Source organism: Hemitrygon akajei, chromosome 10, assembly GCF_048418815.1.
Source record: "Hemitrygon akajei chromosome 10, sHemAka1.3, whole genome shotgun sequence".
Lineage (NCBI taxonomy): Eukaryota > Metazoa > Chordata > Chondrichthyes > Myliobatiformes > Dasyatidae > Hemitrygon > Hemitrygon akajei.
Window position 1 is genome coordinate 49,638,846 of NC_133133.1, and position 27,475 is coordinate 49,666,320.

Sequence of the window (27,475 nt, forward strand, 5' to 3'; positions counted from 1 at the left end):
TGACAGATTTGGTTGACCCATTAGAAGCTGCTGTGTCTGAGCATGTCACCATCTTTCCGGAAGTAACCTGAGCAGCTGATTTCAGTGGACTAAGGGCCAAGCAGATGCAGAGGTGTCCATGGATAGAGAAGTGCAGATGCTGGGGAGAGTTTCAGAAACATGGGCAACAAAAATCACCAGAACACAAAGATATAAACATTAATTTCTGACTGCTCAATCACAAGAAAACATAGGGCCCATAAATTTAACTACTAGAATTTTTTTACCTACTGGTGTTTTACTGTGAGCTTTTATATCTAAACCAGATTATACAGTCACTGAACTTTATTTTGCCTCATTCTCTTTCCTTTGATTCACCAGGATTTCTGGGTTGGGCCACCCTCTCCCATCTTGCCTAGGATTGGGAGGGGCACTCGCTTGAAGATCATACCTTAGGTCCCCAGGATCACCTACAATATAATCAGAAAGCTTTAACTCTGTCACAATTACAGTCTCAAATATGAGCAGAAAATGCAACAAAAGGAAAAATTAACTCACAAGAAGTCGTGGTTCTTGTATACTCAAGAGCTCCAAGCTATTCATTAACTCCTCTGGTGCTGCCACAATGAAACAGCTACTGTTATAGATGTCAAAAAAATCCATGTGAACATAGAAGGGGAGGGTGTGCTCATAGTGGAAGGTGTGGATGGTGGCAAAGTTCCACTGTTACTGTTGTGATTAAGTGGTCTGCTAATGCTCATTTTCAGACAGTCAAAAGCTCAGACAAGAAGCGCAAGTAAGGATCGCCCTTTATCCATTGTAATATTTCCAATAAGACATGCATTCACGAAAGCGTTGTATTGAATGTGTTTGCACAAGTGCATTGTGACATTGTTTTTAAAGAGCTGCCATTATCTAATATCAAACAAAGTCAGCGTTGAATCCAGTGTACCAGCCCATACATAGTCCTTGCTAAAGAAAGCTGCCAACTCATCAATTCACCCATAATCACATCACAGCCACTTGGAGCCTGACACCAAGAGATACTTCAAAAAAAATGATCGCTCACTAGTCAGAATGAAAGTTTATCAGCTCTTGTACGTCTTATCAAGTCTTCAAAATGATTGCATTTCAGAAGTTTGTACTTGCATTTGCCACCGTGATTTGGTTTTACCTTTGGGCTCAGTTTGAAGCTGCTCCAGATTTCTCCGGTAAGTTCCTCCTTGCAAATTCCTTGTGAGAATTATGTCTGATTGTAGAGAGTTCCCTGTAGCTTTTACACTGTAAGTAGCTTTACTGCAGCCTTGAAAAAGGATTTCTCAGAGGGACTGTGGAAGACAATTATATGGTTAAAGAGATTGTGAATGCAAATCAAGTACTTCCCTAAAGGTGAGTTCAGTTCATGGATGAAAAGGAAATGTTCCAGGTCAGTGTCTGGATTCCCAGACTTCTCATGAAATGGTTGACTGCTGCTGATAGAATCTGCTGTTTCAACTATTTTACAGTTTGTTATTAAGGCACTGGATTCCGTGCCTTTAAGGGAGCTGAAAGCATTCATCTAAAATATTCTGATCAACTTTGGGGTTACTTTCCAATCCTTGGAATACCATAACTGGAAGATATGTACAAATCTAAATGTCACCACTTTTGGAGAGGCACCTTAAGCAAACATTTGGTCACAAGTACCTTTGTTTAATGTGCTTACCAGTCAACAAAGCGGTGTGGGTGGTAGAGGGTACAAGGGTGGGTGTGCCTTCTGTGCATGTCATTGAGATTAATATGGGAAGTTCAGTATTGTTCTGGTGACATTCTTCCACAAGTTCAATAATTCACCTCGACGAGTCTTAGATGTATTCCTTTAAGAGATGTGTTACATCATATTGAATATTAATTGCCTCAAATACTCATTTTCTACAGTTCTTAAATTAGCACCAAATGTTGTGATACATCATTTGGTGTGAACTGGGTGTGTTTCATATTTGAGAAAACATGCACCGAGTCTGAAGTTGTTCACTTGCTCTGACAGAAATATTTCAAATGTCATTAGAAATGGGGATGGTGCTGGAGGATTGGCGTATTGCTCAAGTGGTTCCATTGTTTAAAAAGCGTTCTAAGAGTAAACCTAGCAATTATCCGCTTGTAAGTTTGATGTCAGTGGTGGGTAAATTAATGGAAAGTATTCTTAGAGATGGTATATATAATTATCTGGATAGACAGGGTCTGATTAGCAGCAGTCAACATGGATTTGTGCGTGGAAGATCATGTTTGACAAATCTTATTGAATTTTTTGAAGAGGTTACTAGGAAAGTTGACGAGGGTAAAGCAGTGGATGTTGTCTATATGGACTTCAGTAAGGCCTTTGACAAGGTTCCACATGGAAGGTTAGTTAGGAAAGTTCAATCATTAGGTATTAATATTGAAGTAGTGAAATGGATTCAACAGTGGCTAGATGGGAGATGCCAGAGAGTAGTGGTGGATAACTGTTTGTTAGTTTGGAGGCTGATGACTAGTGGTGTGCCTCAGGAATCTGTATTGGGTCCAATGTTGTTTGTCATATACATTAATGATCTGGATGATGGGGTGGTAAATTGGATTAGTAAGTATGCAGATGATACTAAGATAGGTGGCGTTGTGGATAATGAAGTAGGTTTTCAAAGCTTGCAGAGAGATTTAGGCCAGTTTGAAGAGTGTGCTGAAAGATAGTAGATGGAGTTTAATGCTGATAAGTGTGAGGTGGTACATTTTGGTAGGAATAATGAAAATAGGACAAACATGGTAAACGGTAGGGCATTGAGGAATACAGTAGAGCAGAGTGATCTAGGAATAATGGTGCATAGTTCCCTAAAGGTGGAATCTCATGTGGATAGGGTGGTGAAGAAAGCTTTTGGTATGCTGGCCTTTATAAATCAGAGCATTGAATATAGGAGTTGGGATGTAATGTTAAAATTGTACAAGGCATTGGTAAGGCCGAATTTGGAGTATTGTGTACAGTTCTGGTCACCGAATTATAGGAAAGATGTCAACAAAATAGAGAGAGTACTGAGAAGACTTACTAGAATGTTACCTGGGTTTCAGCACCTAAGTTACAGGAAAAGGTTGAACAAGTTAGGTCTTCATTCTTTGGAGCGTAGAAGGTTGAGGGAGGACTTGATAGAGGTATTTAAAATTATGAGGGGGATAGATAGAGTTGACATGGATAGGCTTTTTCCATTGAGAGTAGGGGAGATTCAAACAAGCGGACATGAGTTGAGAGTTTAGGGACAAAAGTTTAGGGGTAACACGAGGGGGAACTTCTTTGCTCAGAGGGTGGTAGCTGTGCGGAACAAGCTTCCAGTAGAAGTGGTAGAGGCAGGTTCGATTTTGTCATTTAAAAAAAAATTGGATGGGTATATGGACAGGAAAGGAACGGAGGGTTATGGGCTGGGTGCAGGTCAGTGGGACTAGGTGTGAGTAAGCATTCGGCACGGACTAGAAGGGCCGAGATGGCCTGGTTCCCTGCTGTAATTGTTATATGGTTATATGTGTGCCCAAGCCATTCATAAGCCGTGTGAGGAGATTTGGTATGTCACCTGAGACTAGCAAATTTCTGCAGACTTATTGTGTAGAGCAGTCTGATTTGTTGCATCACCATCTAGAATGGAGATGGCAATGCACATATTCAGAAAAAGTTGCAGAAGGTTATTAACTCAGCTAGCTCCATCATGGGCACTAGCCCTCTCGCCCCCTCCTGCCCATCATCGGGAACATCTTGAAAAGGCGATTCCTCAAGAAGGCAGCATCCATTGTTAAGAGCTCTTACCATCTCGGGCGTGCCCTCTTTCATTACTACAGTCAGGGATGAGGTACAGGGGCCTGAAGACACACACTAAACATTTTAGGAACAGTTTCTTCCCCTCCACTATCATGTTTCTGAACGGTGCATGACTAATGCCTCACTCCAGTTACTTCAGCCTTGCCTTTACACAAAGTGCTGAAACTTGTCAAAAATGATTTTGTGGATGTTCGTGACATAAAGATAAAGTGCTGCATATTCCCTTCAAAATGACATCTTTAAAAATTGAATTAATATGTGGGAGGTACTACTTTCTCTGGTTAGATACTTCAGTACTCCTATCAATGAATCTGGAAAAGTGAATCATCTAACCACAGAAAATACGTCCACTCATATTGCACATTAAATCCAGTCATGGATTAAGCCAGAGGTGTGAGTTCAAATTCTACCAGGGCAGAAGTGAACTTTAAATTAGCTTAATAATATTAAAATTATATATGTGGAAAGCAGCCAGTGAGTGAGTGGGCCAGTGAAGGAGTGGAGATTTGAGGCTTTGACTCGAGAGGCTTCGACGAGAAGAGGCGGAGGACGAGCTTTTTCCCAGTTAGTCTTTGCAATGCCTCCTGAGACGGTGATGTGCCTCTCCTGTGAGATGTGGCAGTCTTGGGGGAACTCCCCTCTCCTGCAGAGTCACATCTGCCAGAAGTGCTTGCGGCTGGGCGATCTGGAAGAACGTGTGAGGAATCTGGAGCAGCAGCTGGATGACCTTCGACTCATAAGGAGAATGAGGCAGTCATAGATGAGAGCTACAGGGAGGTAGTCACACCTAGGCTGCTGGAAGCAGGTCGTTGGGTGACAGTCCGAGGGGGGGAAAGCGAATGTGAGTAGACAGGTAGTGCAGAGCACCCCTGTAGCCACTCCGCTGAATAATAAGTTTACCGTCCTGGATGCTGTTGGTGAGGACGACTGACCAGGTGTGAGCCACGGTGGCAGGGCCTCTGGCACTGAGTCTGACCCTGTGGTACAGAAGGATGGGACGGAGAAGAGCAGAGCTGTCGTCATTGGAGACTCTATAGTCAGGGGAGCTGACAGGAGATTTTGTGGACGTGAGAAGGAAACCCGCATGGTTTGTTGCCTCCCGGGTGCCAGGGTCCGGGATGTCTCTGACCGGGTGCATGACATCCTGGTACAAGATGGAAAGCAACCAGAAGTTGTGATACATGTTGGGACCAACGACATAGGCAGGAAGAGGGATGAGGTCCTGAAGTGTGAGTTTCGGGAACTAGGCAGAAGGCTGAAGAACAGGACCTCAAGGGTGGCGTTCTCAGGATTGCTGCCAGTGCTACGTGATAGTGATGGTAAGAATTGGAGGAGCTGGCAGTTGAATGCGTGGCTGAGGAGTTGGTGCAGGGGTCAGGGTTTTAGATTTTTGGATCATTGGGATCTCTTCTGGGGAAGGTGGGACCTGTACAGATTGGATGGGTTGCACCCGAACTCGAGGGGGAGCAATATCCTTGCTGGTAGGTTTGCTAGCATGGTTCAGGAGGGTTTAAACTAATTTGCAAGGGGGATGGGACTGGAGCGATAGAGCAGTGAAAGAAGTGCATGGAGTAAAGCCAGACCTAACATATAGAGAGGCTTTGAGGAAAGAGAAGCAGAATAAAGGGTGTAAAGGTAGTAAGGTAGAAGGGCTAAAGTGTGTGTACTTCAATGCAAGAAGCATCAGGAACAAAGGTGATGAACTGAGAGCTTGGATACATACATGGAATTATGGTGTAGTAGCCATTATGGAGACTTGGCTGGCACCAGGGCAGGAATGGATTCTCAATATTCCTGGATTTCAGTGCTTTAAAAGGGACAGAGAGGGGGGAGAAAAGGGGAGGAGGGGTGGCATTACTGGTCAGGGATACTATTACAGCTGCAGAAAGGGTGGGTAATGTAGCAGAATCCCCTTTTGAGTCAGTATGGGTGGAAGTCAGGAACAGGAAGGGAGCAGTTACTCTACTGAGGGTATTCTATAGGTCCCCTGGTAGCAGCAGAGATACCGAGGAGCAGATTGGGAGGCAGATTTTGGAAAGGTGCAAAAATAACAGGTTGTTATCATGGGTGACTTTAACTTCCCTAATATTGATTGGCACTTGATTAGTTCCAAGGGTTTAGATGGGACAGAGTTTGTTAAGTGTGTCCAGGATGGATTCCTGTCACAGTATGTTGACAGACCGACTAGGGGGAATGCCATACTAGATCTCGTATTAGGTAACAAACCGGGTCAGGTCACAGATCTGTCAGTGGGTGAGCATCTGGGGGACAGTGACCACCGCTCCCTGGCCTTTAACATTATCATGGAAAAGGATAGAATCAGAGAGGACAGGAAAATTTTTAATTGGGGAAGGGCAAATTATGAGGCTATAAGGCTAGAACTTGTGGGTGTGAATTGGGATGATGTTTTTGCAGGGAAATGTACTATAGACATGTGGTTGATGTTTAAGGATCTCTTGCAGGATGTTAGGGATAAATTTGTCCCGGTGAGGAAGATAAAGAATGGTAGGGTGAAGGAACCATGGGTGACAAGTGAAGTGGAAAATCTAGTCAGGTGGAAGAAGGCAGCATACATGAGGTTTAGGAAGCAAGGATCAGATGGGTCTATTGAGGAATATAGGGTAGCAAGAAAGGAGCTTAAGAAGGGGCTGAGAAGAACAAGAAGGGGGCATGAGAAGGCCTTGGCAAGTAGGGTAAAGGAAAACCCCAAGGCATTCTTCAATTATGTGAAGAACAAAAGGATGACAGGAGTGAAGGTAGGACCGATTAGAGATAAAAGTGGAAAGATGTGCCTGGAGGCTGTGGAACTGAGCGAGGTCCTCAATGAATACTTCTCTTCGGTATTCACCACTGAGAGGGAACTTGATGATGGTGAGGACAATATGAGTGAGGTTGATGTTCTGTGCATGTTGATATTAAGAGAGAGGAGGTGTTGGAGTTGTTAGAATACATTAGGATGGATAAGTCCCCGGGGCCTGATGGAATATTCCCCAGGCTACTCCACGAGGCAAGGGAAGAGATTGCTGAACCTCTGGCTAGGACCTTTATGTCCTCGTTGTCCACAGGAATAGTACCAGAGGATTGGAGAGAGGCGAATGTTGTCCCCTTGTTCAAAAAAGGTAGTAGGGATAGTCCAGGTAATTATAGACCAGTGAGCCTTACGTCTGTGGTGGGAAAGCTGTTGGAAAAGATTCTTAGAGATAGGATCTATGGGCATTTAGAGAATCATGGTCTGATCAGGGACAGTCAGCATGGTTTTGTGAAGGGCAGATCGTGCCTAACAAGCCTGATAGAGTTCTTTGAGGAGGTAACCAGGCATATAGATGAGGGTAGTGCAGTGGGGATGTGATCTACATGAATTTTAGTAAGGCATTTGACAAGGTTCCACACGGTAGGCTTATTCAGAAAGTCAGAAGGCATGGGATCCAGGGAAGTTTGGCCAGGTGGATTCAGAATTGGCTTGCCTGTAGAAGGCAGAGGGTCGTGGTGGAGGGAGTACATTCAGATTGGAGGGTTGTGACTAGTGGTGTCCCACAAGGATCTGTTCTGGGACCTCTACTTTTTGTGATTTTTATTAACGACCTGGATGTGGGGTTAGAAGAGCAAACACGAGGAAATCTGCAGATGCTGGAAATTCAAACAACACACACAAAATGCTGGTGGAACACAACAGGCCAGGCAGCATCTATAGGGAGAAACGCTGTCGACGTTTCGGGCTGAGACCCTTCGTCAGGACTCACGTCACTTTGTCCTGACGAAGGGTCTTGGCCCGAAACGTCGACAGCACTTCTCCCTATAGATGCTGCCTGGCCTGCTGTGTTCCACCAGCATTTTGTGTGTGTTGTTGTGGGGTTAGAAGGGTGGGTTGGCAAGTTTGCAGACGACACAAAGGTTGGTGGTGTTGTAGATAGTGTAGAAGATTGTCAAAGATTGCAGAGAGACATTGATAGGATGCAGAAGTGGGCTGAGGAGTGGCAGATGGAGTTCAACCCGGAGAAGTGTGAGGTGGTACACTTTGGAAGGACAAACTCCAAGGCAGATTATAAAGTTAATGGCAGGATACCTGGTAGTGTGGAGGAGCAGAGGGATCTGGGGGAACATGTCCACAGATCCCTGAAAGTTGCCTCACAGGTAGATAGGGTAGTTAAGAAAGCTTATGGGGTGTTAGCTTTCATAAGTTGAGGGATAGCGTTCAAGAGACGCGATGTACTGATGCAGCTCTATAAAACTCTAATTAGGCCACATTTGGAGTACTGTGTCCAGTTCTGGTCACCTCAGTATAGGAAGGATGTGGAAGCATTGGAAAAGGTACAGAGGAGATTTCCCAGGATGCTGCCTGGTTTAGAGAGTATGGATTATGATCAGAGATTAAGGGAGCTAGGGCTTTACTCTTTGGAGAGAAGGAGGATGAAAGGAGACATGATAGAGGTGTACAAGATATTAAGAGGAATAGACAGAGTGGACAGCCAGCACCTCTTCTCCAGGGCACCACTGCTCAGTACAAGAGGACATGGCTTTAAGGTAAGGGGAGGGAAGTTCAAGGGGGATATTAGAGGAAGGTTTTTCACTCAGAGTGGTTGGTGCATGGAATGCACTGCCTGAGTCAGTGGTGGAGGTAGATACACTAGTGAAGTTTAAGAGACTGTGAGACAGGTATATGGAGGAATTTAAGGTGGGGGGTTATATGGGAGGCAGGGTTTGAGGGTCGGCACAACATTGTGGGCCAATGGGCCGGTACTGTGCTGTACTGTTCTATGTTCTAAAATTTAAAACTAGCCATAGCAACAATGACAAAGATTGTCTTAAAAGCCCAGCTCTATCACAGTATGTTTTTCACATAAGCAGACAAATCAGCTTTTCATAGTTAGGGTTAAATGTGAATCCAGACCCACAGTGCTCATTGATTCTTTACTGTCTCTGAATTTATGTTATAAATAATACAAGATGAACCCAAATGGAGCACCTAGCATTGACCTGGGCAATGAACTTAGACACAGCAAAGTTATTCCCAGTATAGCTTTGTAAAGTCGCATCTTCTAACCTCAAGTGTCTATTAGCCAGTTTGGAAGTGTTATCCCATAGATTAGTGTGAAGGACTAGGGTAAGCATAAAACTGGGAGAGCAGGTAAAGGTGAAAAAAAATTGGGGTTTTATTTACCCAAAATATTTACAAATGCAACAGAACTGTTCTAGAGTCCAAACTTGACGAGAACTTGGTTACAACAACATAATAAATACTCCTCAAACCAAGTGACACCACTCATCTCCTGACTGCGAGTTTATATTCAATGCTGGCCAGTCCATAGTAAATTGCAGGGGAGAGCAAACATTCCTCTCCTTAAAAAGATACGGTATAAATGAAGCAGATCCAGAGAACACCCCTCTGGCTGTAGCAGAATGGCACAATTCAATTATCCAGCCCCATCTACTTGGGCTGGTGTTAATACAACTGCTCAGTCGATTGCCAGATTATCAGGAGGATGGTTGGTTACAGGACACTTTAATATGCCTGATTGATGGTGTGGCTGGTAATTGCAGCTGCCACATAGTCATACTCCCAGAACCACACCTTACAGACAATGTGCCATATTCCTTGGGAGCGCTTGTGCATGAATCTCAAAAGGTTGGTTTCCAGGTGTAGCAGGCTATCGGGAAGGCAAATGGAGTGTTGGCCTTCATCACTGGAGGGATTGAACTTAAGAGTGGTGAGGTTATGCTGCAACTGTACAAGGTATTGGTGAGGCTGCATCTGGAGTACCGTGTGCAGTTCTGGTCTCCTTACTTGAGGAAGGATATACTGGCTCTGGAGCAGGTGCAGAGGAGGCTCACCAGGTTGATTCCAGAGATGAGAGAGTTAGACTACAAGGAGAAATTGAGTCACTTGGGACTGTACTCACTGGAATTCAAAAGAATGAGAGGAGATATTATAGAAACATATACAATTATGAGAGGGTTAGATAAGATAGAGGTAGAAAGTTGTTTCCACTGGTAGGTGATACTAGAAGAAGGGTCATAGCCTCAAGATTCAGGGTAGTAGATTTAGAACAGAGATGAGGAGGAACTGCTTTTTCCAGAGGGCGATGAATATGTGGAATTCTCTGTCCAATGAAGCAGTGGAGGCTACATCAGTAAGTATATTTAAGTCAAGGTTTGATAGATTTTTGCATAGGAGGGGGATTAAGGGTTATGGAGAAAAGGCAGGCAGGTAGGAGGAGATGAGTCTATGGCCATGATCTTATTGAATGGCAGAGCAGGTTCAATGGGTCAGATGGCCTACTCCTTCTCCTATTTCTTGTGCTCTCCATCAGAATCCCTGGGATTGTTGATTATTGTCCCACTGACAGGGAAGGCCCACCAAAGACACCAGCACAGTGGTATACAGGCAGGAGGAAGTAGCCTCAAAAATTGGCTCCAGACCCCAGGAAGTCTCAAGTCATCAGTCAAAAATATGGAAAATTACCTGTTCTGTTTACAATCCACTGTCTCAGTTAGAATCAGTGTTCTCATATGGAAAATTACCTGTTCTGTTTACAATCCACTGTCTCAGTTAGAATCAGTGTTCTCATATGTTGAAGAACACATTGCAGGAGCTTTGTAAGTATTAAGGGTACAGAATGTATTTTGAGGAGAACATTTCTATGCCCATCATCAAGAATGTTTTGATTACTCTACCATAACTCTACTGAATGAATCCTGAAGGACACAGGTACTAGACTGGGTCTTGTACAGGGAGATAGTGAAGTAAGTGAGTGAATGTATAAGATAATTTGACTGAACCAAGAGATTCAAACAACTAACAAATCATGTGTAGGACTGTCACATTATGTCATGATTGATGACAGGTTTCAGCACTTTGTGCTGAAGTCAAGGCTGAAGTATTCACAGTCAAGTTCAGCTACAAGTGTGAAATGGATGATTGTCACATCCCATCTGAGATCACCATCATCACAAAAACAGTTCCTTCCACAAAATAGCAAGAAAATTCTGAGAGCTCTGGATGCATCGAAGCGTTGGGGACTAGACAACATCCAAGATGTAGTACAGAAGAGCTGCTTTCTGGAACTAGCTGTATCTTCAGTTGAGCTACTCCAGTACTCCGATGGCACTGATAATTATCCAATAATGTGGACAATGACCAGTCATGATCTTTCACTAAAAACAGGATAAATCCAATCTGGCCAATTACTGCACAATTGGCCTATAGCCAATCATCAACAAAGTGGTTAAAGGTGTCATCAAATATGCTATTAATTTGTTCATCATGGCCAGTTCAGATATTGTCAGCATCTCATGGACCAAAGAGCTGAATTCTAAAGGTGAGGGGAGGGTGACTGCCCTTGGTGCCCAGGCAGATTTTACCCAAATATAGCTTTGAAAGGTCCCGATAAAACTGAAGTAAAATGGGCGTTAAGGATAAATACTCCAGTGGTTTGCACTGAGGAGGCTGTTGTGGTGGTTAGAGGTTAATCATCCCAGCTTCAGGACCTCACCACTTCTAGAGTTCCTTAGGGCAGTGTTCTAGACCCAGCCGTTTACAGCTTACCTTCCTCACAGTATAAGGTCAGTAGAAAGGGTGGACAAACAGGCACATGCAATTCCCATTGCATCTCATCTGATAGATAGATAGATAGATAGATACTTTATTCATCCCCATGGGGAAATTCAACTTTTTTTCCAATGTCCCATACACTTGTTGTAGCAAAACTAATTACATACAATACTTAACTCAGTAAAAAATATGATATGCATCTAAATCACTATCTCAAAAAGCATTAATAATAGCTTTTAAAAAGTTCTTAAGTCCTGGCGGTTGAATTGTAAAGCCTAATGGCATTGGGGAGTATTGACCTCTTCATCCTGTCTGAGGAGCATTGCATCAATAGTAACCTGTCGCTGAAACTGCTTCTCTGTCTCTGGATGGTGCTATGTAGAGGATGTTCAGAGTTTTCCATAATTGACCATAGCCTACTCAGCGCCTTTCGCTCAGCTACAGATGTTAAACTCTCCAGTACTTTGCCCACGACAGAGCCCGCCTTCCTTACCAGCTTATTAAGACGTGAGGCGTCCCTCTTCTTAATGCTTCCTCCCCAACACGCCACCACAAAGAAGAGGGCGCTCTCCACAACTGACCTATAGAACATCTTCAGCATCTCACTACAGACATTGAATGACGCCAACCTTCTAAGGAAGTACAGTCGACTCTGTGCCTTCCTGCACAAGGCATCTGTGTTGGCAGTCCAGTCTAGCTTCTCGTCTAACTGTACTCCCAGATACTTGTAGGTCTTAACCTGCTCCACACATTCTCCATTAATGATCACTGGCTCCATATGAGGCCTAGATCTCCTAAAGTCCACCACCATCTCCTTGGTCTTGGTGATATTGAGACGCAGGTAGTTTGAGTAACGAAGCTGTACTGGCTGACACATCTCAAGACTTACACAACATTCCAACATGAACTCCCAGTTATGGTGAGAAGGCGGGGGAATGGGACTAAAGGGGAGATTGGATGAGCTCATGATAAAATGGTGGAGCAGACTCGAAGGGCCAAATGGCTGACTTCTGCTCCTTTGTCTTATGGTCCTATGACGTGTAACAGTCAAACCACAGAGGTGTCAGGGAATGACTATCCGCTGCAAGATAGTCTTGCCAACTGCTTTAGCAAATGCCAAGATGTCCAGGATCAATATCTCAGGATCATCATTGCCCAAAACTTCATCAAAATCAGCTACATAAGAGAAGTAAGCACAAGAGCAGGTTATACACTGGGTATACTTCATAAACAAAATAAATAATTAATAAAAATCCACCCATAGTAAAATTCTGACAATCTGTGATCTTATTATTCATAAATCTGGATGCTACAACATCTAGATCACTCATCGGTACAAATCCTCATTATTGTACTCATTCTCATTATCTGCTGGCTTGTTCTCCATGGCACTGTGTAGTCGTGAGGTTGGCCATGTATTACTGGAAATGTGGACTGGGTGTGGGACAGATCCAGAAGGGATTTCAGGTGTGAAACCTGAATGGAATATAGAAAAATTAAAGCCATGGAAATTCATTCAATAATATCTGAAAAAGTACATTAAAGGATTTGGGAACAGAATTAGTAAATGGATTTACACATGAGACAGACACAGTGTAGATGTTCTTATATTAACATCTCAATCATTTATAATGATAATAGACTCAGTACTTTTGGGAGATCGGTGAGTCAGATGGAAATTAAAAAGAAAATGAATGCATCAATAAATACAAGACTGCTACTAGCTGTCCATCAGTAGCTCACACTAGAGGCAGAGGACACAAATGTCCATTGTATCCAGGTGATTGGTACTGTGGTGACACACACAGAATGCTGCAGGAACTCAGCAGTCCAGACAGCAGCTATGGAAAAGAGTAAACTGTCAATATTCTGGGCTGAGACCCTTCTTCAGGACCCATGATCAAGTCCTGAAGACGAGTCCCAGCCCGAAACATCGACTGTTTATTCTTTCCTATAGATGCTGCCTGACCTGCTGAGCTCCTCCAGCACTTTGTGTGTGTTGCTTTGGATTTCCAGCATCTGCAGACTTTCTCATGTTTGTGACTGGTACAGTAGAGTCATTTTTCTGATGAACATCACGTGGCTACTGCAGCTGCTCGGGGTATGAAAGACAAACATTGCACGGCACCGGATGACAGCTTTCCCTGATGGCCTGCCAGCTTCAACAGGAGGAATATGAATGTGTTCTGAAACCATATAAATTATTTTCATACCATGTTGATCCAAAAATATCAGCATTCTACAAGTCATAATACATAATCAAGTCATTAGGAATTCAAAGTTCAAGGTCTGGTTCAACGGTACACTAATTCAGTTCATATTCAGTTTAAATTCATGCATTTGTTTTGTAAAAGCTGTTGCTTAATAATCCTATCCTGTTAAATAAAGGACTTCACAGTAATAGCTATAAACCACCATATAGCAGTTTATAAAGGATACAGAATTGTTCAAAGTTATAGAATTGTTTAACTTATGCATAAATATGTAAGAGTTACAGTTAGATGAAGTTTGGGGAACTCAGATTTAAACTGAGTTATTAGAATCATATTATGTTAAAAGCTGATATTGTGAAAGAAACGGTATTTATGACATCCTTTTCCCAGGTTCAAAAAAGACATGCCCTTAATCCTTCAGTGATCTGTTTGTATTAACTAGGCTACCTTCTGAAGATTCTGCAAAACCACACAGTGCATGCTTGTGACGGGGCTCAGTTCTCAATAAGCTGCCCGCCTCAGACATCCATCAGCGTTCTGTCTGCCTTCTATGGCCGCCGAGTTCCCAGTGAACATCTATGCTGGAGCACAGGAAATACGTCAGCTGAAAGTACCAACTGTGCTGCCCTCACAGCCACACCCGTGCGTAAACTTTTATCCAGGTTAACAGTGCATTATAAAAGAAGTTTTGCAGATTACACAATGCAGTCACTGAGTAAAGTTGGATCTCTGAAAATATATCTTTTACCTGGCAGAAGGGAATTTGCAATATAACCTCCTTTTGTCAAAAAGACTAAATGTGTTTGTTGCAGCTGTGCTTTCAACTTGGGCAAGTAAATGCAATTGAACATCTCAGAATATCTGGGTCCATTTTTGACAAGTTCCAATGCTGGGTCGTTCTCCAGGAGATGATATGGTGGGAACAAGGGTGTGGGGCTGTAGTCGTGGACATCTTGAACTATTACAGTAACTCTAATGTACTCTTTAAAAGTTCTTCTGTTCCTGCAGACTTAGCAAAAAGAGGCTGAATCTCCATTATTCTTTTATTTGGTCCCAGATGTTGGACAGTGAGGTGTCCCTTTTATGGTGTCAGTACCTTATCATAGCTGATACTGTTTTAGCATCAAACATTATAATCCCTGGTACTCAAGATAGATTTATTATGTTTAAAAAGAATTTGTTACGCACTGCCTGAGTTTTGCCAACGTTTTAAGAAACTGCAGTACGTGCAGGATGCTCCTGAGGATTCTGGGAATGTAGTCTAACTGGGAAATATATGTATTTATATGTTTCACCCGTGTGGCCTGCCTTAGGAGCTTAGGAGAAAGAGGGCTTGAGAATAATCTATTCATAGCACTCCAAATGTAGCTTAGTGCATCGTGACTACCGGTAGATATTTTTTACAAAGTTGGTTATGTATGTTTTGTTTTAAACAGAAAGTTTATGATGAGTGTCAAGAACTGCCTTCCTGCCAGTTTTTAGTCAACAGTCGTGTTTTTGGCCCTGATCCTTGTCCTGGGACCAGTAAATACCTAATTGTTTCATTCAAATGCAAACCTGGTGAGTGGCTAATCAATTTGTGAGCTTTAGTGAGCGGCTGATTTCACCGTGACTGTGTGGGTTTCTTCTGGGAGCTCCCACATTCCAAGGACGTATGGGTTAACAGGTTAATTTGACACATGGGTGGAATTGGATGGTGTGGACTCATTGGGCTGGAAGGGTCTCTTACTGTGCTGTATCTCTAAATAAAAATATATAATTATGTACCATCAATTAACATGAATAATTACTACCTTAATGCAGTCACACTTCTAAGAATTCTGTCTCTAAAAGTGCTCTATGGCAAGTGTCTGTAGCTATGTGAAAACTTTTGGGTGCTATTTTAATAAACTACCTTTGTTGTTAGTTTTATTGACCAACTACTTTCACTATTGTAGAAAATAAATGAGAAAAACACAGACAAGATGTAAGAAGAGCTGGTTGACAAAACTATAACGTAGATACTGAGTTGGAATCTGAATAATGAAATCTGGGGCAATTTCTTCCAGCCGAAGTAACACATGAACATGCACCAAGAGACAGTTAGAATTTGTTGTGTAATGAGTAAAACTGGCATCCCCCATCAAAAGAACAGAGAGAATGGAGAGGATTACACACTGTACGTTGCATTGGCTATGGAAGATAAACCAGACTAGACAGAAGTGGCAATGTTAAAAAAATGTCTTCAGTTAACAAGGGGAGAGTTCATATCACGATGTAAAATTTTCAAATGAGAATCTGGAGAAGGCTCAAAATGCATTCCAAGTGCGTTGTAATGTATCTACAAATTAAACAGTTAACCAGTACTGTTTTATTAACACTCAACTAGGGCAGATAATTTCTTAACAAGGATTAGATTGTTAGCAGATAATTACAATTTTGAAACTTTGCCAGACTTGTTTTACATAAAAAGTGAAAAAAAGACCACAAAACAGAATAAACATGTGTAGTTGATGCTGCTAGTGTTACGGGAAAAAGTACAGTCCATATTGTTTGAAATGGAACTTTCCCATAATGTGTGGGTTGTTTGTATGTGTTTCTGTCTGTCTGAAAGCAGACTACAAAAGAACACTGCCTGACATGTTAAAGACTTCTAATAACCAAGTGCCTTAGCTGTTACTTTGAATTGCTGACAATTTTCTGTACCTCAGAATGAGAGATACTGAGAGACCTGCCTGGAGCCATGTTTATAACATTTGAAAGCAAGAAATCTGTTTATGAGGATTTCTGCTGCCATAAATTGAAATATTAACAGGAATATGGCTTGTGATAACACTTTAAAAACTGTTGCTAAGAGTATGACATCCAGATTTCAAGTACGGTACTATTTTTTTAGATAACCTTAAGCAAATTTTATTTGGTGGTTTTGCAAAGGCTTTTCTCATCATAAAAGTAGCAGGAGATGGGATCATAAGAAATGCTGCATAAATGATATATATGGGAATTTAAACCCCATATGTTTTAACCACAATTCTCCAGGCCTAGCGGGATTCCTCCACTTTCCTATCTACATGGTTTCTCCTTAGCAACAGCACCTGACAGATGCTTTTCCATCTGTCCTGAAACACTCAGCATTTCACTGCTTCTCCTGACTATCTCTGTCATGTCAGATTACATGTCTAAGAGTAAGTCTTGTATGACCCATGAGCCATAGCTTCATTTTTTCCAGTCCCAGTCAGACTCAAAGAAGGGGATCGGGAGTCAGTGCAGCTGGGTAACAGAATTTGCAATTTGGAGTAAAGAAAATGGCTTGGCTGGTCACCTAAAATTTAATCAGCAGAAACTTCTGCTCGTCTGTTATTGAGTGCCAGTTAAAACAATCTCACAATTTAGAAGGGAGAAAACCTATGGTTGTGTTGTAGCTGGATGCCATCAGCGCACATATGTTGTGTTTCAACATACATTGGAATACATCATGTAGATGGGAAATATAAGGGATTAAGGATACGCGCCAGAAGTAACATTGTTGCCTGGGAGACGGAGCTAATGCAGACAGTGGTGAGGTTACATAAGTGCTGCATTCCTGAGAACTGTTCATAAGCCAATTTTTCCACGTCAGAAACATATGCTTTTCGTAGCTACCCAGATCACATTGATTGACATCCACTCCAAGTTCAAGTTCAAGTTTAATTATCATGCAATCGTACTTGAATGTAGCCAAATGAAACTGCACCTTCGGGTCCAAGGTGCAAAACACAGTACCAACAGCACACAGCTTGCTGCACGTACTGTGCAGCACAAAGAACACATATGGTTACAATTTCAGAAAATATACATTCACAAAGAACAAAAAATACATCATATAGCCCAAGTCCCTGAGTGGCGTGTCTGTAGAACTGATGAATTGATTGTAAGCTGTCCTGTTTAGTATCCAGCAGTGACTTGCGACCATTAAAAGGACATACAGGGCAAACAAATACACCTTTGACTGGACCTGGATTGGCCGCTGTGTCCAAATGCACCACCATAATATGGGCGACTTCCTATAATTGTTTCATCTCATCAAACATACACCCTAATATTATCCAGAGTTAAACTATATTCAACTGTTAATGAATACCACAAGATATTTTATTATTATTTTCATTGTTATCTTGAAAAATATTTCAAAAGTTGTGGAAGAATTGATATAAAGTACTGTTTCCATAAGTCAAGTCTTCCACAAACCAGGGAAGAAGTCCTGTATTGTAATTCCCTGGCAATGTCCAGATACATATGTTCAGCAACTCCTTCATCACTACTGCCAATCTCATCCTCATAGGATATAGAAAGAAACTATAGGAAGGAATTTTTTGCCACAGATGGCTGTGGAGGCCAAGTCTTTACGTATAGACAGAGGTTGATAGATTCTTGACTGGTCATGAAGGGATATGGGGAGAATGCAGGACATTGGTGCTGAGAGAGAATATGAATCAGCCACGATGAGATGGTGGAGCAGACACGATGGGCCAAATGGCCTAATTCTGCCCTGTATCTTATGGAATGATGTGGAATGATGTTATTTGGCAGTTAAACTCAACTCTTTCACAAGGTATATGCAATCTATCCTCCACTGAAATCGACTGGACACAGTTATTGCTGAGGAACTGTTCTGTACAGATAAGAAAGACTTGGATTTGACTGTCTCTAACATCTACAACAAGTGAAGTAACAAAGGAAACATTGCAACCATCTTGCACACAGCAATTCCTCACAAAGTATCAGCTAATTTAACATTTGTGGCTGAGGACTGGAGGTACTTCCTCATTCTGTTTCAGTAAAGCACTTTGAAACATCTTGTAACGACGTGGCTGAGCATACCATGTCGCAGCATGAACTCAGTCCTGCACTGCACTCTCTGTCTAGAACTCTGACTCAATAGTGTCTCCTTTTGAGCAACAACTGCCACACCCCCTAGTAAAATCAGACTAATACTTCACATGCTTTTCCAATGTAAGTACTGGAGATACAAGATGAACACGCTATTTACTAGACAGGATCAGATTAATAATTGTGCCCTGTGAAGTATTTGACCATTTCATTCTGTGATCTCCAATATCACATATTAAAGATTTGGTAGGAATTGATCAACTCTATTGGTTTAGTGAAATGTGTGTTTGGTTAGTTTCCAGAAGTGAATTGAAGTCCTTAAGTAATAACAGCTGGAGATGCAGATTGATTAATATTCACATAATGGTTTCAGTGAATGTGGCAGTCTCATTCCTTCTGTCACTCCAATGAAAATGAGTTTAGATCATTTACAGAACATTTTCAGATCCATAATATTGCTTAGTGTGTTTATACTTCAGATGGACACCAAAACAAACTAGTATGTGAGAATGAGACATTGCATCTCCAGTGTAAGAACCGAACCACCCTTGTCATTTACACTGCAAGTTTTGGACGAGCCCTTCACGGGAACATGGAATGCCTCCCAGTGAACAGGACAATGCCAGATATTGGTGAGTCTTCAGCCAGAGGCTACAAATTCAACAACTGTTTTGCAGCATTTTCTGTTTCTGATTTCTAACACTTACAGAATTTTAGTTTTATTTCATTCCAGTTTTGTCATAATCACTTGCTGCCAGAAAAAAATTACTGAATATTCAACAGGAGTATTTGGCTCTGTTACCTGAGACCAGTTATCACAGCAGGCTTATAGCATGGAGAATGGCAACTCTTCTGATCTACTGGCTATATTTAGCCATTGCGTTATTTAGAGGTTCACCAATTTTCACTGTTGTTAATGACTCCGAATAATAATCTCAGCTGCTTTTAAAAGTTAGATCCATATTATTTTTTGTTCTTTCATTTCACAGCTGCTGTTGGAATGACAGGGCAATGCAATAATTAAACAGAGTGTCTTTCACTGACAAGTAGTGAAATGTTGCAGTAATATTCAAAGTGTAACAGGCTAGCTGTGTGTGAATGAGGACAGTATTCTGGAAAAATGAGAGAGCTGTTCAAGCATATAACCACTGAGATAACCTGTTAATTCTGCACTGCTAAAATAAATATTCAGTCTGTCTGTTCAGATAGTGCAAATCCATTGACACATGGAAATTAGGAGCAGTAGATCATTTAGTCCTTCAAGCCTGCTCTGCAATTCAATGGGATCTTGGGTGCTCATTCAAATTCATTAGCCTTTTCCAACTTTCTCCAGATGTTCCCTGACTCTGCTAGCCCAACAAGCAAATCTAACTTTTTCCTGACTATATTTAACTGTATACTGTGGTAAAGAATTCCACAGGCTCACTAACCTTTGTGAGAATAAATTTCTCCTCATCTTAGTCTTAAATGGATTATACCTTAATCTTGGACTGTGCCTTGGTCTTGGACTTAACCATCGTTTTCTCTACATCTAATCTGTCTAGCTCTTTTGGAATTTTATTGGCATCCATGAGATCCTCTCTCATTCTTCTAAACTCTAAAGAATATATAACGTGTTGAAAAAGATTGCTCATTTACTTGAACAAAGGGTTGAGGGCTGAACACTTTTTCGAGGCACTGTACTTCTGATTAACCCCATCTCTCTTCATATGTTAGTCCTGTTATCTCTTTATCAGGCATTGAATGGTTCTATTTCTTCAGCTGCTCCTATACAGTGTCTGGGATATTACTTATTGTAATAATAACTATTCTGAATAGTTCTAAGTTTGCCTTTTCTTTTTTGCTTCATCCGGCTAACCGGTTTTAATTTGAAGTAAAAGATCCATGTTCATGTTTTTTTTTAGACTGGTTGATACCCAAATTTATACTGAATCAATGGACCTGAAGGAGGATGGAACTACAATAAACTCAATATTCAAGGCTAAAGAATAATTAAAGAGAACAATAAATCTTTTTCCTGACTATTATCCGTTAGACTGTGCTGCAAAACCCACTTGTCTGGATTTAGCTGGGCCATCTTCATCTTTATTTTGGCTTGGTTTATGTTGTTAAAATCTGTTGAAAAGTAGGTTCACACTGTATTCATGCTACAGTAAGAACTACTACATTACTTCACTGATGAATATTGAATCCCTAGGTAATTATGAAAGCAAACTACCTGATTCAAATGTGAATGTGCTGCTTCAGATCTATGTTTGATCAACAGAGAACTGTGTAAATTTACAAAGCCTTGATAACAGTTTCAGAGGAGTTGGTAGGCCTGCACTTTTTAAATCAATTAATGTCTAATCAATTATTATATATAGTGTTTAAGATATCCTTCTTCAGTAATTCAAACTGTTTTAAGGTTGTGTAGTCTTGCACAATCATAAAAGAAATGAATTAATGAAGAACAATATTTCAAACAGTGACCTATTAAAGTTGCTGTTGGAATTAGAATCTGTATGCACTCTCTAACACCACACAACCTGCATATATCGCACTGCCAGATTCACACATGAAGAATAATTGCTCAGTCCAAATAGAAGAGTTTGGCAGGTACTTGTGGAATGTCTTGAGGAGTGATGAGAAGGAGAAAGGAAGTGGGAAAATGGGCCAAAAATAAAGAGATGTCATAATGCTATGAATGTCTTCCTTTCCTTTCAGAATGCTTATCCCCCACAACACTAAGGCAAGTATCCTCAAGGTGCCACGGCAAACAGAACTGTTCAATCACCGCTGATGTACCAAACTTTGGTGATCCCTGCATCCCTGGAATCCGTAAACAACTCAATGTCTCATACACGTGTGGTAAATAAATCACAGATTGACCACTTAATTTATTAGCACTGACTAAAAGATAGCAAATTTCTATAACCATGTACATCTTTAAATTTCAGTTCCGACGAAACTCTTTGACAAGACTGATCAAGGTCCAGTAAAACCCTTCTTGCTATCAGATTACACTCATGGTAGGATTTCACCATTTGTTTTTATTTTACACAACTGACTGAAGATAACGTTTTGCAAACAATTTCTGAAGATTTCTATTTTACATTATGGTGCTTATGTCAAAAGTTTCCTTAGGTATGAAAGATTCATCCAACAATAAACTAGTTATCCTCAAAGAAGACAGAATATGAAAAAATGGCATCAAATGCTGTTAGCAGTCTCTCATGAATGACAATACAAGGGAAGGGGGTTTACTTTAATCTGCTATAGATTGGAAGTTGCTGAAAGGGAAATAACAGCCTGGAATATATCTCCCTTGGTGCTTTCTTCCAAAGAGAAAATTCTGGTAATAGATGGAAATTTTCATTCCTTACATGAGGCATTGCTCCAAAGTTTGATTCCACAGTTAAATGATCTTACTTTGCCAACAATGAGCACAGTGCCAGTTCTCTCAATGGGAAATGAAGACAGGGTTCTCAGGCCACAGCGCTGTAGAGTGCAAATCGCGACAGGATTAAGCTCAGGAGAGACTCTGTTTCTTTAAGGATATCTGTCTGCACACTCAGTGTTGAGGAGAATTATAGGGAAGTTGATGCTTGTACACATAATAAGGAGCAAATGTGTTCAAAAGTGAAAATGGAAACAAACAAAACAGAATAAATGGGAATCCAATCTCATTTGGCCGTCGCCAAGTAGCCTGAAATGTCAATGTCTATTTTCTTCCATGTACATTCCTTGTCAAGTAACTGATCTGCAATTCTCTCCTAGCAACCATCATCTTGCCAGCAGTCATCTCTCCAGCCCAGTGATTAACTCACCGGGAGACATTGCCTGTCTACCTGTGATCATATTCCTTGCCAGCGATTATTTTGCCCCAGAGATAGACTCTTACCCTTGACTACCTTTCTGCGTGTGATGACGTCTCTCTCCCTCCATTAATGCTCATTACTTTCCCAGTCACTGTGGTAATTCCTCTCTCCAGACCATCATTTCTCTCCTCACCTCTAACCACCATGTATCTAGCAATTACTTTAATTCTGTTACAATACTTAACAATTAATAAAACAGTTTCACAGAGTAATTGTGGCTCAATGTAATTCAATACAAAATTTCACTAATGAAACCTAGCTAATTGACTTGAGAAAGAGAGCATTCCTCATAATTCATACACAAGCCTGCTGTTTAAGTATAATGATATGTGTTTAGATAACAACAAATTATATAATTTTACAAAACTTTGATAGTTGTTTCCATGTTGGTGATTGGTTTATGCTTTTCAGATCAATTGATCTCATTAGAAGCCTTCCAAGACATGATTTGACCTCTGAAGAATTAAAGGCAAGGCCCTGGATAGAGTATGTTACAGCATTCTCACAGATTCTCGTTCTCCTCCTCTAATGATTGACTTGCATCTCCGCTGAATGACTGATTTCCCTGTGAGCTCCCATCTCCACACTGGAGGGAGCTCACAGGTGAGAATCTGTTCAATGAGTTAAGGTGAAGTGGGCTTCACTGCTGCTGGATGATCCTCCCGGAAAGCTGGTGGATGCTACTGGATATTTGGAAAGTCTACACATTTGTGTTAAGGAAACAAAACAAATGAAATATTTACTGATGAGATTTACAGCATTTGGAAACAATCTCCAAGTTCACTGCCTTTAAAGTTGCTCACCTGAAAATTCATGCTAACAATGTCCACTTTAAAGAACAAATGAGCCCATTCATTCTCATGCTTTTCACATTGCACATCTAAATTCCAGTTTAATGTTTGGAAAGCATAATCCCATGTATTTTATCCCACCATCTTCTGAATTTTCTCTCTAAAAGTGCTCGTGGCTCTCCCTAGAACTATTGTATAGTACAGGAAAATTGAGTCAGGTGTGAAAGAACTCTTGGTTAGTGTGGTGAACTACATATACCTGTCTGGACACGCCCCCCCCCCCCCCCCCCACTGACTGCTCCTGTGGCTCCTCCCACAGACCCCGGTATAAAGGCGATTGGAGGCATTGCTCCTCCCTCAGTCTCCAGGATGTTGTGTGGTGGTCGCTTGCTGCTTGTGCTTTCTTCCAGCCAATAAAAGCCTACCTTAACTCACGTCTCCGAGAGTTATTGATGGTGCATCAGTTAGCTTGTCCTTATTTGCTGCAGGTGGTTGGTATAATGGCCCAAGAATGTCCATGCTATACGCCAAAGATGTCGCAATTATTAGCAGTTCCCTGGCTACTCTTGCTCACATTAGGGGTACGTTTCTCTATGTTGCCAATCTGCCTCTAATAATGCTTTCTAATTTAAAAAAGACAAATTATTAAGTAAGTGGTATTTATCTACAAGCTTAGATTCAATTCACACTAACTTGTTAACATGCCTTTTACTTTCATTTTGTGGTTTGATGTTTTCCAGTTAATGACAATAATAAAGTTTCAGTAAAGTTATGTCTCAGTATGAAAGTTAACATTTGAAACAACTAATTCAATTGTACTTTAATAGGAACACATTTTACTGCTCTTTGAATTCCTACTCTCACAACCTCAGAGGACATCATAGCAACAAGATTCCAAGTATTAATGCATTGGGCAAACACGAGGAAATCTGCAGATGCTGGAAATTCAAACAACAACTCACACAAAATGCTGGTGGAACACAGCAGGCCAGGCAGCATCTATAGGGAGAAGCGCTGTCGACGTTTCGGGCCGAGACCCTTCGTCAGGACGAAGTGAAATGTTGACAGTGCTTCTCCCTATAGATGCTGCCTGGCCTGCTGTGTTCCACCAGTATTTTGTGTGTGTTGTTGTTTTTATTAATGCACTGGACCTGGTTTGATGTTCATTTTTTTTCTATGTTATTGTGTTAAATCCTATAAGATTTGAAGCAAAATTCTTAATTATTAATAAAATGTTGGTCTCTATTATTTGAGGGAAGTGAGAGTTATTTTGGGATTCTTGATCCTGCAAAGATCCTGCTTGCTTCCTTTTAAGTGCAGGACCTGATTAACATTTGTTTAACTAATGTTCTTCATTGAAGAAACTCTTATCTTTAGCAGGTTTGACCTAAATGTGACTCCAACCCACTGACACAGATGTCCTTTAATTACACCCTCATTTCTGAGGCTATTAGGGATAGATAATCAAGGTTGGCATTGCCAGGGATATTCACACTTTGTGAATGAATACATTTAATTCCCAGTTTCATCTGAACAGATTGAGATGCTGTCTGTCTGTTGAGCTGTGAGAACTTCAGCACCAAGCTAAGGCTGGAAAGTAGAGAGGGTGAATAGATAGGTAGAAGGAAGTAGAGAGAAGGAAATGCCAAAGTTACGGGGTGGAAATTTGGTGGAGGGGAAAGCAGAAGACATAGAGAGATACTGGAAGGATATGGGTGAAGATTAGGGGCTGAAATAAAGGTTAACAAAGAAGTGAATGTGTAAATGTAATATTGCAGATTACAGTTGCAGATTGGCAGCTTTCTGTTGGTCCTGATACCCTTCCACCACCTGTTAGAAAAGCACAGCAGTCGTAGGATCTCATCTCCTTCCAGGCAGAGGACAACAAAAATGGTTGGGGGGAAATGTGAAATAAAACTGTTTCATTTAAATGTTTTGGTTTTTACCTGTACTACCTCCATTTAAACAGACAGGAGACAGCTGCAAGACAAATTGAGGTTGGGCTTGAGGATTATATAATTTTATATTTATACCCATGGGAAATCGATATGTTGGGAGGTGGAAGAGGGGTGCAGGTTTGGGCATGGATTTAAATTCCACCATCTCCCTAGATGACATATTGCTTGATGGTTTATTTTTCAGAAGCTTGAGAAACTGGTGATCATTCTGATTCCAGATCGATGAGTTTTGTGTCTAATCTGTTTGCCTTCAGGACTCCCGGAGAAAGTAGCCCTATTCTTCTTGTCTGGTGTGTGTTCCGGCTTAGTGTTTATCCTCTGCACTTTTGGGTTCCACATGCTACTGAGACATGACATCAGGAAGCTTCAAAGTGAGGCAGAAGTCAACCAAGAAAGTGAAAATGGCCACACCAGGATCTCAGACGATGAAGATGATGCCTCTTCCAATACTTCATTTCGACAATTGACCAGACAGTACTGGACGTCAGATAATATCTTCAGCCCAGAGGTGGCAGCAGTGATGGTAGACAGAGTTGAACAAAATGAGGAAAAAGACAAGGAAATGTGGTTGAACAAGGAGCCCAGCCCCTATGCGATCCAGAACCTAAATCAGCATCAGTAAAAAAGGGTCAGAACAGCAAGTGTTAACAGAGCAGTGTTGAGTGATAAGGGTGGAGTGAAAATCAAAGAGGTGATTATTGACTACAGCAGGAAGAAGACAGAGGTCAATGAGCCAGTCCTCATGATCATAACGAAGGCACAACAGTGCCTCTACTTTCCTAGAAGTTTGCATAGATTCAGCATGTCCTCTGAAACGTTTATAGATGCACAGTAGAGAGGTTCCTGATTGGTTTTATCATGGCCTGGTATGGAGACATCAATGCCCAGGAACAGAAAAGTCTACAGAAAGTGGTGGATACAGCTAGTCTATCACAGGAAAGACCTTCCCATCATTTACAAGGAGTGCTTCTACAAAAAATTAGTACCCATCATCAAGGACTCCCATCATCTAGGCTATGCTCTCTTATCTCTACTACTACTACTGGACAGGAGGTACAGGAGCCTTAGGTCCCACAATATCCATTTCAGAAACAGTCATAACCCTTCAACCGCTGGCTCCTGAACCAGCATGGATAACTTCACTCACCTCAACTCTGAACTGACTCCACAACCACTCCACTCACTTTAAAGGACTTTACAACTCGGTATTATTTATTTACTTGTTTAATTACATGCACAATGTGTGTATTGGTTGTTGTCAGATCTCGTTACTTATAGTTTTTCATAAATTCTATTGTATTTCTTTATTTTCTTGGAAATGCTAGTAAGAAAATGAAACTCAAGGTGACTTATATGAACTTTGACATTAAATTTCACTTTGAATTTGATAAGTAAAGCTCAAGTGCATAATAAAAAAAGGAATGGACTGAGTGATAATGGTCCATGGATGATACAACAAAAAAACCTGTTACCTGTAGATTTGGATTGAATGTATTGGGAAAAGAAGCAAAAGAAACCATACCAGGACTTTTATAACAGAGGCAACGGCCAACCAGTCTGCTGTGCTTTACAGCCACATTATTCCTACCTCTCTATCACTAATTGTCAACATTTTTATACCTGGACCAGAACCGCCAACAGAGACTGAAGATGTTCTTGACCAATTCCTTGTTCACATGACCAACTCCAACCTATCTCTGACTGGCATGTCCTTTATCGTCTTGCCTGATACTTTCATAAGAGTAGAAGGAAAATGGAAAAACAGCCCTGCTTTATACTAGAGTGTTTACAGTGGTTTTCTGTTGGTTATTTTTTTATTTCTGGTCACACTAGAACAACTCTGAAAGATATGAAAACCATTTGCCATATTTGCTGAAATTATATTTTATAATCATTTATCCCCAAATCACTGACTAGTTTCCCATTAGAGAATTTGAAAAAGAAATATACTACCTGCAATGATTCAATTCAGCTTTAATAACGTTTGCATCAGATTCCAACTCTTGCAACATCTCGAATGTATATATGCCAGGAGTCATTAATGTGGAAAGTTGTGCTTGGCTGAAGTCACTTTCACCAAAATAAATTTTGGAGTATAGCATTGGGATAAAGCAGCATGAGGTGCTTTTGATATTTCATGAATGAAATTACTGGCATCATGATGCTAATAGGAAGTATTTTAAGCATAGCCTGAATAATTGGTATTGGATATTAACCCATAAATGGTGATCATATTCTTTTGGAAAAAATACCTTCTTTTACTTGGAGGGTAAACCCAGTAAAGGCAAACAAATGCTTGATTTAGTTAAATGTGCCAATAACCTTTCAATGGTAGGATATAGATACATAATAAAGTGATTATACTTACCCCATGACTATTGTGAATGTAGTGTTTTGCTGATTTTGCTTATGATTTATTTTACCTATAAAATCAGCCTCTGTTTAAAGTGACACATTATGAAATCT

At 41.0% G+C, this 27,475-nt stretch overlaps 1 protein-coding gene across 3 annotated transcripts; it reads left to right on the forward strand.

Moving 5' to 3' along the window:
* The first annotated feature begins 1,050 nt into the window (after window positions 1-1,050).
* Window positions 1,051-27,349, forward strand: LOC140734371 (protein eva-1 homolog C). 3 transcript variants are annotated; one of them, XM_073058243.1, is made up of 8 exons: window positions 1,051-1,190; window positions 13,995-14,194; window positions 14,989-15,112; window positions 18,880-19,032; window positions 21,107-21,250; window positions 21,340-21,411; window positions 23,540-23,632; window positions 25,264-27,349. In XM_073058243.1, exons 1-8 carry the CDS (start codon window positions 1,100-1,102, stop codon window positions 25,629-25,631), a joined length of 1,245 nt encoding a protein of 414 aa, XP_072914344.1. In that variant the 5' UTR covers window positions 1,051-1,099; the 3' UTR covers window positions 25,632-27,349. The 3 variants fall into 3 exon arrangements, with proteins under 3 accessions (XP_072914344.1, XP_072914345.1, XP_072914346.1); XM_073058244.1 differs by lacking the exon at window positions 23,540-23,632; XM_073058245.1 differs by lacking the exons at window positions 21,340-21,411; window positions 23,540-23,632.
* The last annotated feature ends 126 nt before the right edge of the window (window positions 27,350-27,475 follow it).